Source organism: Xenopus tropicalis, chromosome 1, assembly GCF_000004195.4.
Source record: "Xenopus tropicalis strain Nigerian chromosome 1, UCB_Xtro_10.0, whole genome shotgun sequence".
Taxonomy (NCBI): Eukaryota; Metazoa; Chordata; class Amphibia; order Anura; family Pipidae; genus Xenopus; species Xenopus tropicalis.
This window is the reverse complement of record NC_030677.2, coordinates 44,677,620-44,688,153: the sequence shown is the minus strand read 5'-3', so window position 1 is coordinate 44,688,153 and position 10,534 is coordinate 44,677,620. Positions and strand designations below refer to the sequence as shown.

Below are 10,534 nucleotides of genomic sequence, written 5' to 3'. Positions count from 1 at the left end.
TGTTTGCACTCACAATAAAGCCAGAATTCTAGGAGAAAAGTCTGCATTGTAGGAAAAAAACATGGAGATTGCACTTTGCTCACTGCACTTGTGGATGTAAATGAGCCCTCAAGTCCGTGCACAGCATCCTTTTAAATAGACAACAGGGATCTTGAAGTGACAACTCCCTTTCTCAAAATTAGTTCTTAGGAGTTACCTGTAATAACTGAAGTACATTGGAGTTACAGGTATTAATTGGAGTAGGTAATCATGGCCTGGCACATACAGTACCTGGAGTGAGGAATTTATTGCAGGGCCAGAACTAGGTGTAGGATGAAAAAGACACTTGTCTGGGGTGCAATGACAGAGGGGGCACAGAGGGGGCGCAGAGCGGCTACAGACTAAGAGTGGCAAGTCGAGTGGGATGCAGGTGGGTGGCGGGGGTGCACTGATGTGGTGAACAAGCAAGCAAATGAGTAATTTCAGATTTGGACCATTAATAGAATTAACCCCCATGTAAATGATATTTGTTCTTAACATATAAACATTTAGCTTTTGCACTATATTTTAGATTAGGACCATCCAAATTGAAGCTCGGTGGCAGCCCTTTAATGTTATTAATCCCCAGCCTTCTGAGGAGCTCCATAACCCCCTTCAGACAAAATCTTAATATAATACAACAAGTAGTAGTATACTGAATAACTGTCTCATTAGGGAATGTGCTGGGCATGACTGTTCCAGACTGAACACCATAGGGCTTATTTATTCACATGTTCCTCTATACCTTGCATCACGGTTATGCTTCAATTCTGGGGAAATAAGACTGCATTGTGAGAAGTACAGTGTTTGTGTAAATCTTTGCACTTGCTTAGAAAATAAGCTCTTATATCACTTATATCTTATATCACACAGATCAGTTGGTCCTTTCCCTTTTCAGCATATGCTTTGCAACAAGCAGCCACCCCATGCTGGGTGCTAAAACCTGTTAAAGACCTATTAAACACATTTTACCTAGAGAGCACAAGAAGTAGCTTATAACAACTTCACCATGGTGTCTTTATTTCAGCAAATTTAAACATTACATGTTTTTGTCTATGCAGGCACATGAGGAAGGCTAGTTTGGCTGAAACATGAAGGGCAGTGATCCCCAATCAGTGGCCCGTAAGCCAATGTTGCTCACCACCCCTTTTGATGTTGCTTTCCAATGGCCTCAAAATAGGTGCTTATTTTTACATTTCTGTCTTGGAGACAAGTTTTGGAAGCATAAAAGACAGATTTTTACTCCAAGAAGCGCCTTCTGCAGGCCAGCAGTCCACATAGGGCCACCAAATAGCCAATCACAGCCCTCACATCCCCAGAGAACTTTTTTCATGCTTGTTTGGCTCACCTACACTTTTTACGTCTGAGTGTGGCTCAATAATAAGAAAGGTTGGGGATCTCTGATGTAGTGCATGAATTGCTGCAATTGCCCAGCCTCTGCCACAGTAAGGTGAGGAGTGGGTAAGGAGTGGATTGATGATGGAACGTGGGGGTTTACCTGCACTAGGCAGAGCCATGGAGGTAACTGAGCCAAACTAGGAGTAGGTAGGGAGTTGAGATACGTGCATAGCCCCTTAGTTGCACCCTAGGCACGTGCCTCTTCTGCCTATCCCTAGTTCCAGCCCTGGCTGCAGTTAAGCCACTATAATGCTACATACACCACTTTGTGTGCTCTTCTTACATCCCTGCCTTTATGGGATGTTCAGATCATAGAAATTTGTTCCTATATAAATTCGATATATACATTATGCTCCAACAAATGGTATGGATAAAACCTGCCCTACATTTACATAAGCGGCAGGGGCAATTATGTACCATTCTGTTTGCATAATATCTCAGGGTTCTGACGCAATTCCCAAGCAGGACCAGCCTTGGGCTAAATAGCCAGTAGATTCCCCTCAACAATCTTCCTTTATTTTATGTTCTGTCTCCCTAAAAACATACACCAAAGCTGGCTACAAAGTTATATGTTTTTATGCATAATAAGTGACCGATCTAAAAATATATCAGTTTGACCACAATTTTTGTGTGCTTTTAGGCTTTTATACAGAAAGAAAAACGGTTGGTTGGCACCTACTTTCTATATGGCAACTTGTTTAGCCACATACCCAAAATATGACCATATTCCCAAATTCATGCAGCTGGGAGCCATTTGATCAGCAGTGAACAATAGAAGGAGCAGACTCTGTGGCTGCATGGGGGGGGGGTGGGCTGCTAAGGACCCGGCAGCTTTAGTATCAGCTTTCCCACACCCATCTATGCCACAAGTGAAACCATACAGGTGGGTGGCACCAGGAACAATCACAAAGCCATAAACTGGAGGGGGGCAGAAGGTGCACAGGTTGGGGTTGCACAACTTGGGGGTTACTATGAAATATATTTGAAGCAGTATCCAGAGACCCTAAGTTACATCCCTGCATATGATCTACTGATCTTTATAATGGACAAAGATTTGGGCAAAAGCTAAACATAGTTAAGTAATTAAACAATAGTAAATGATTATACTGGCACAGACTAAACTGATTAATATAGATCCATGCCACTGCTCCATAGCCCAACAGTACAGACCTTTACACCAATTTTGTTGACATTGGCTTTGTGTGTGTTGATGTCAGGACTGTGTGCAGTTAATTATAAACACATTATAAACACACTCTCTCCCAATCCCGACCAATAGGTATTGTGCAGCCATGGCTTCCAGAATTTGAATTTCACCAGTGAGTGCCCCAGGTCAGAAGTGACTGGGAAATTCTCAACACAAATGTGTAGATAATGATGACTATGCCTATGTATATGTATTTGTATAGAGAGATAGAAATATATACATACAAAGTAAATAAAATAAGAGAAACAAATCTTGATACAGAAGATGACCTTTATGATGAATACAGATAGACATAGGGACAGACAGAGAAATGAAAGACAGCAACATATATAGACATATATATAGATATGTAGACAGACTGATTGTCTCTGGGGCGGCGTGGATTAAGGCCCCTACCCCCTGCTGGCCCCCAGTTACCTCTCTGTATGTGCTTGTCCTGTGACCATTCCCCCTCCCCATTGTGCCTGTGTCTAATCCCTTCAGCGAAGTCTGAATGCGCCAGGCTTGGCAGCGATGGCTTTATAAAGTGAGCCTTGGTGGGAAAGCAGCAGCACAGTCTGCCCCGACCTGACGGAAGAGTCGCAGCGCCGCACAGAAGCATGGACATGACAGCGCTAGCGTCTGCCTCTGCCCGCATCGCCCTAGGGGCTTCCGCCAGAGTGAAGGAGCGCAGAGTGAGTATTCGGAGCTGATTTATCTGTTGTATTGCGCCCAATGCTGGGGGGTTGCGTTCCTACCGCTGCGCCTTTTTCCATTCACTTATTCGTATCACATCGGGCTCAGGGGGACATACATCTCTTTAATCTAGCTACAGCGACCCGCAACCAGAAGTAGCAGCAGTTGTGACTTACGACTGGAGTTTGGCAACAGCCGGGGCCCGAGGGGCCACACGTAAAACTTCCGCAAACGCTGTTACTATTGATAAATCTCAGTGCGCTGCGCTATGTAATTTAGGGACTTTCTTGCTATTTAACTGCTGCAAATACACTGAGCTGTGGGCTTTTGTAGGGAACGTGTAAACAGGTAGCGGCTGCCCTGCGCAGTATGGTGTGTCCTGAAAAGTCTGGAATAGGGCGCAGCGCTAATTTATATGCGCCTGGTCTGGATCTCAGGTTTCTACATTGCACTAAAATGGCTTGTTTTCCAACGTTTTTCTGCAGAGAGCTCCAGTCTCCCATAAAGTCATAGAGAAGAGGAGGAGAGACAGGATAAACAGGTGTCTCAGCGAACTGGGCAAAACGGTGCCTATGGCATTAGCCAAACAGGTCAGTACCCATGATACTTAATGATGCACCAGTTTAATCAGTGAGGGGAAATATATGCTTCTTCCTATTTATCATGTTTATCAGTTTGTACATCAGACTCTTTTCCCAATGCTATTTTTATTTCACTAATGATACAAACACTGCTGGGGTGGTTAGTGCTCACCTAGTGACATTCCAACTTAGAACATACATGTTACATGTTAATAATGAACATATAACAGAAATGACTATTTTCTGCTCCCCTTTCCTTCCTTTATACTGTTATATTCCTGCCATAAATGATTTGGGCTACTGTGGCCAATGCTGGCTGTGTTAGAACCCCAGCTAACCACATATGTGTGCTCAACAATAAATGAAAATTGGGATTACAGTGTATATGATTTTTGTGTGTTTTTGGTGTGATTGCTAAAAATATTTTTTTTGTAGAACTCAGGAAAACTGGAAAAAGCTGAAATATTGGAGATGACAGTTCAGTACCTGAGAGCTTTACACGCCACAGATTTGCCAAGAGGCAGAGACAAAGGCAAGTTCTTGTTGGTTTTCTTTCAGTTGTGCCAAACATTGGCCTGGGCTAGAACTGGCATAGATAAACTTTGGCACTTGTTCTGTAATTGCAACTTACAGCACCCGAATGGCTCAAAGTGCATGATGGGAACTGTAGTTAAACAAAAGCAGGAAGACTGAAGGTTAAAATCACTAGGCTAAATAGCGGGAATGTGAGAAACTGGCAGCAGCTACATATGTTTTAATGTGCTCTTTAATGACATATAGGATATTGGAAATATCCCTGTACAGACACCTACCTGCGCATTGTGGTTTATGGGAAAAAATTGAATAAAACCACGGTTTTGCCTTTTTGTGAAGTGGTTGTAATATTTCTATACAAGAAGAATCTGTACACTTTTCCCCTGCACTTATAACAAACTGATGAGTCCAATTTGCTTTTTATCTTCTGGGTTCAGATCTATGATTTATGTGTATTTATCAGACAGCTAAATAATGATCCAGATATTTACTCATGTCTCTGTTTCACAATAGATCTCCTGTCTGAATTTGCCAATTATTTCCATTATGGCTACCACGAGTGCATGAAGAACCTGGTGCACTATCTGACGACCGTGGAACGAATGGAGACAAAGGATAACAAATATGCGCGTATTGTCGCCTTCCTGCAGTCTAAAGCCCACCTGTCCACCGAGCCCATCTTCAGCCCTCTGCAGGAGGTTGAGGTGTCTTGCCAGCTTCATTCCCCCCCTGACTATGCAAGTCCTGTAGACTCTACCTTCCCACCGTGCTCAGGAGGTTCTTTCTCATGGCATGGCACTGCCAGAAGCCCCACACTCAATTATCTTGGGAGCCCGACAGCAATGTCTCTTTCCTGCAGTCCTTCCCAGCAGTCAGCACATAGCACCTTCTTGTCCCCGGTGCAGAGCTTGGACAGACATTACCTCAACTTTCTGGGACATTCACACACCAGCAATTTTGGGGTGCACAGCACGCAGCATCCTACTGTGATATGACTCCAACTCTGCTCAGTCTGTGAACTGTATGAAATGCCCAGGAGTTTTCGTTAAAATGACGGGGCAAAACTTAGCCTTCCCATAATGTTTTCTTTTTGTCTTTGTGAGGCAGTTGTCCACCCCGTATGGTTCAACCAACCACAAGTGATAAGATCTAATGTATGACACTTCTCTATCCTTTTCCATCTTTCTGTTTGTGCCTTTTACCAACAAAGGTCACTAAGAAAGTCCCCTCTATTTCCTAACTTAAATTTGTTTTTTTTTAATTCGATGCAAAAATATAGTTTTTAACAAAACAATTGTAGATACCATATCAATAAATCAACACATGATAGAAGTGAGCCCCCTCTCAATAAAGAAAGAGATGAGGGGATACCCAAAACTATTTTGCGGAACTTCAGAACACTTAGCCCATATTAACTCAACTCTGTATATCTGCCATTTGTTATATCAGCAGTAGTTTTACTCTTTGGAACCTTTATTAAATGCACTGATTATGTAGACATCTTACAGTTCTTACAAGTTCAATTGGTATGTAATAATAATCCCTGCTGTGAATAAGTCCCATAGGGCTCTGTGACACCATGAAGAAACTTTGAGGTTACTCCAGTGTCTCTTTAAAGCAGAATCCTGGTTTTAGGGTCAAGGTACAACAGCACTTAGTTGACAAAACCTCCAGTCCCTACTTGCCCTTAAAATAAATAGGTGCTTTTTTTCCATTGAAAGGTTGTGCCAAGTGTCAGCATACAGAAACGGGGAATTTTTTTTGCTATGTACATATTGTACATACAACTACTATTTTGTCAATAATTTATTGAGGCAATTATGTGTTTCTGTTTCTTTTGTAAGCTGCATATATTTATATGTACCATTTGTAATAAATGCTCCTTATTGTATTTCTACCTGGTCTGCCATTTTTATTCTCTGTTGGGGAGAAACTTAACAAACACATTTTGTGAACTGACTGCTGTAAAGCGTCTGCTTTATCCTGCAAATCAAAAAGGGTATTTAGAATAACATTGGAATAGGTGTGGAGTAAGTATATTCCAAAACCTTGTCAGCATGGGCATTCATTAATAATAGTATATATATTGTCAATGTTTTGATCCCCCAGGAGAACCTTCCATGAGCACTTCATTCATTTTTGTTAATTCAAGATTACTTTCATTGTAATACAAGGGCATTGCATTTGATCAACATGGAGTGCACTGTAATATATACCTGATGTATATACAGAAATGGGACTCACTATCCGGAAACCCATTATCCAGAAAGCTCTGAATTACAGGAAGGCAATCTCCCATAGACTCCATTATAAACAAATAATTCACATTTTGAAAAATGATTTCTTTTTTCTCTGTAATAATAAAACAGTAGCTTGTACTTGATCCCAACTAAGATATAATTAATCATTATTGAAGGCAAAACAATCCAATTAGCTTTATTTAAATGTTTTTTTAGCAGACCCAAAGCATGGAGATCCAAATCATGGAAAGACCCCCCTATCCGGAAAACATCTAGAAAAGCATTCTGGATAACAGGTTCCATACCTGTACTGAAAAGTTCCAGCAACTGTTATTAGCATAATCTTTGTACTTTTATTTGCTGTTCTTCCCCCTGCCCTTTGAAGCTGGGGCCCAGGGTGGTGCCTTTCCGCCCTCCCCTTAAGGGCACTATTGAGACAACTGAATGTATGCCTGCAGTTTGAGATTAACTCTTTATTAGCCTTTCCTTCTCCTTTAAACAAGCCCTGTAATATTGTGATGGATAAAAAGTCCCAGCCTATAGTATAGAGTATAGAGCCCATTTTAATCAAATGATTATCATTTTTAAAATTGATTTCCCTTTTCTCTGAAATAATAAAATGGTACCTTGTACTTGATCCTAACTAAGATTAATCCTAACTAGGGGGCACATTTACTAACCCACGAATCCGACCCGAATTGGAAAAGTTCCGACTTGAAAACGAACATTTTGCCACTTTTTCGTATGTTTCGCGATTTTTTCGGATTCTTTACGAATTTTTCGTTACCAATACGATTTTTGCGTAAAAACGCGAGTTTTTGTATCCATTACGAAAGTTGCGTAAAAAGTTGCGCATTTTTCGTAGCGTTAAAACTTACGCGAAAAGTTGCGCATTTTTCGCGTAAGTTTTAACGCTACGAAAAATGCGCAACTTTTTACGCAACTTTCGTAATGGATACAAAAACTCGCGTTTTTACGCAAAAATCGTATTGGTAACGAAAAATTCGTAAAGAATCCGAAAAAATCGCAAAACATACGAAAAAATCGCAAAATACCGATCATTACGAAAAAAACGCAATCGGACTCCATTCGACCCGTTCGTGGGTAAGTAAATCAGCCCCTAAGACTATTTTTTATAATTGTTTGATACAGTACCTCACAGAAGGTTAATGATCAAATTGAGAAATATTGGTCTAGAACATAATATTTGTAATTGGATAGAGAACTGGCTGAAGGATAGATTACAAAGAGTGGTGGTAAATGGAACATTTTCTAATTGGGCCAGTGTGGTTAGTGGAGTACCGCAGGGGTCAGTCCTTGGTCCTTTGCTTTTTAACTTGTTTATTAATGACCTGGAGGGGGGCATAGACAGTACTGTTTCTATTTTTGCTGATGACACTAAATTGTGCAAAACTATAAGTTCCATGCAGGATGCTGCCACTTTGCAGAGCGATTTGACAAAATTGGGAAACTGAGCAGCAAACTGGAAAATGAGGTTCAATGTTGATAAGTGCAAAGTTATGCATTTTGGTAAAAATAATATAAACGTGAGCTATCTACTAAATGGTAGTGTGTTGGGGGTTTCCTTAATGGAGAAGAATCTGGGGGTTTTTGTAGATAACAAATTGTCTAATTCCAGGCAGTGTCATTCTGTGGCTACTAAAGCAAATAAAGTGCTGTCTTGTATAAAAAAGGGCATTGACTCAAGGGATGAAAACATAATTTTGCCTCTTTATAGGTCCCTGGTAAGGCCTCACCTTGAGTATGCAGTGCAGTTTTGGGCTCCAGTCCTTAAGAAGGATATTAATGAGCTGGAGAGAGTGCAGAGACGTGCAACTAAACTGGTTAAGGGGATGGAAGATTTAAGCTATGAGGTGAGACTGTCGAGGTTGGGGTTGTTTTCTCTGGAAAAGAGGCGCTTGCGAGGGGACATGATTACTCTGTACATTAGAGGGGATTATAGGCAGTTAGGGAGTGTTGTGTTTTCCCATAAAAGCGATCAACGCACCAGAGGTCACCCCTATAGATTAGAGGAACGGAGCTTCCATTTGAAGCAGCGTAGGTGGTTTTTCACAGTGAGGGCAGTGAGGTTGGGGAATGCCCTTCCTAGTGATGTGGTAATGGCAGATTCTGTTAATGCCTTTAAGAGGGGCCTGGATGAGTTTTTGAACAATCAGAATATCCAAGGCTATTGTGATACTAATATCTAGTGGTTGTATATATAGTTTATGTATGTGAGTGTATAGATTGGTAGGTGTGGGTTGTGTGTGCTGGGTTTACTTGGATGGGTTGAACTTGATGGACTCTGGTCTTTTTTCAACCCTATGTATTTATGTAACTATGTAACTATATGTAATCGTTATTGGAGGCAAAAAAAATGATTTTTTTTAGTAGACTTGAGGTATGGACAAAAGGTTAGCACTGCTATACTTTCATGGTTGTGATATCTGAAACGTGTGATTCACAGACCTCCCCCCCATGTGGCACAATTCTATGTGAAATGCAGAATCCCTTCAACATAAAATATGTAATTTAATATACATTACGTTAGATATTTCATTTAAAGAATCAAGCACAAACATCATTCTGTCACCGAGCAATGGAAATTACACAATTCTGAAGGCAACTTGCACAAACAACTCCTCCCAATCAGGCCCGGACTGGCAATCTGTGGGTTCTGGCAAATGCCAGAGGGGCTGCTGTAAGAGGCCATAGACAGTCACTATCTATAGGGCTGGGGGGCTGTTTGGGCCTCTGTGTACTTGAGATGCCAGTGCCTATTTTGAACCCCATTCCGATCTTGCTCACAACTGCACACATTTTGATGCATTGGATATAACTCCCCCACCGCTGCAATTTCACACAAATTGTAGGGGGAAATGCTGTATTGTGGGTAAGGTACGTGGCAAATAGTTCTTTAGGAAGCAGAATACAGATTAATGTACAGCGAGGTTACATAACTTCCAGATGGTGAGGGTAGCTAAGGTAAAGCATATGTACTGAACAAATAAACAAAGAAGATGGGGCAATATAATATAAACTGACACTAGAATAACCAGAACAAAACACCATAATATGGTTTATATATGATGCTTGAATTATAATCTAAAATTACAGGATTTTACACAAACTACAATATTGTCTGATACTGTATATATCAGGACCGCAGAGAGTCGTTAGAGAAATTCGTAAGGGAAGGACCTCTCCTACACCTCCCACTGAAGCGACAGCCACTGAGGGTGGAAACAGGACTGGGCCTAGTGGAGGAGTGGCAGGAGTGCCGAACCGGAGTGTCAGAACCAAATCAGAAAGCAGGAGCGAAGTCAGGCGGGCAGAGGGTCAGTACAGGCAGCGAGGGTTCAAAGTCAAGTCGGGCCGGGTCAAAATCAGAATCTTGGTAGCAGAAAATAAGGCTTGGTGTTTTCCAATAGAAATGATCACTTAGCAGTGACCCTAGGCCTCTAGCGTGTCTTTATACGCTGTGCGCATGCGCAGAGCGTCGGATGCGCGTCCCCGAGCGCGTACGAACGCGCGCGCCCCCATTCGCGTCATTACGGTGCCTATTTGCCGGCGCCGTGACAGGGCGCGCCGTGCGCCTGCAGCATTCGCCGGCGGCGCCGCTTCGGGAACTGGCGGCCAGAAACAACGAGCGGCCCCAGGTACCCTACAGTATAACAATATATGCCATACCTCCCTTTTGCAGGACAGTCCCTCTTTAAACAGCTCCACAGAGAAAAGTCCCTCATTTTCCTTTGATCTCCTGCACTGAATGCTAAAAAAAGATACAATGTTTCTCAAACTTTATTAAAAAGGTAGCTTTTGGCAGAGAGCCCAGAAATCTTAACAAGCTACACCTGCACTTAGATACAACTGTAACTAAT

General features: G+C 41.8%; 1 protein-coding gene across 1 annotated transcript; it reads left to right on the top strand.

Moving 5' to 3' along the window:
- The first annotated feature begins 2,763 nt into the window (after positions 1 to 2,763).
- Positions 2,764 to 6,304, top strand: helt (helt bHLH transcription factor). The gene is made up of 4 exons (XM_018095741.2): positions 2,764 to 3,297; positions 3,784 to 3,888; positions 4,315 to 4,411; positions 4,927 to 6,304. The coding sequence occupies exons 1-4, from the start codon at positions 3,223 to 3,225 to the stop codon at positions 5,406 to 5,408; spliced, it is 759 nt and encodes a 252-aa protein (XP_017951230.1). The 5' UTR covers positions 2,764 to 3,222; the 3' UTR covers positions 5,409 to 6,304.
- The last annotated feature ends 4,230 nt before the right edge of the window (positions 6,305 to 10,534 follow it).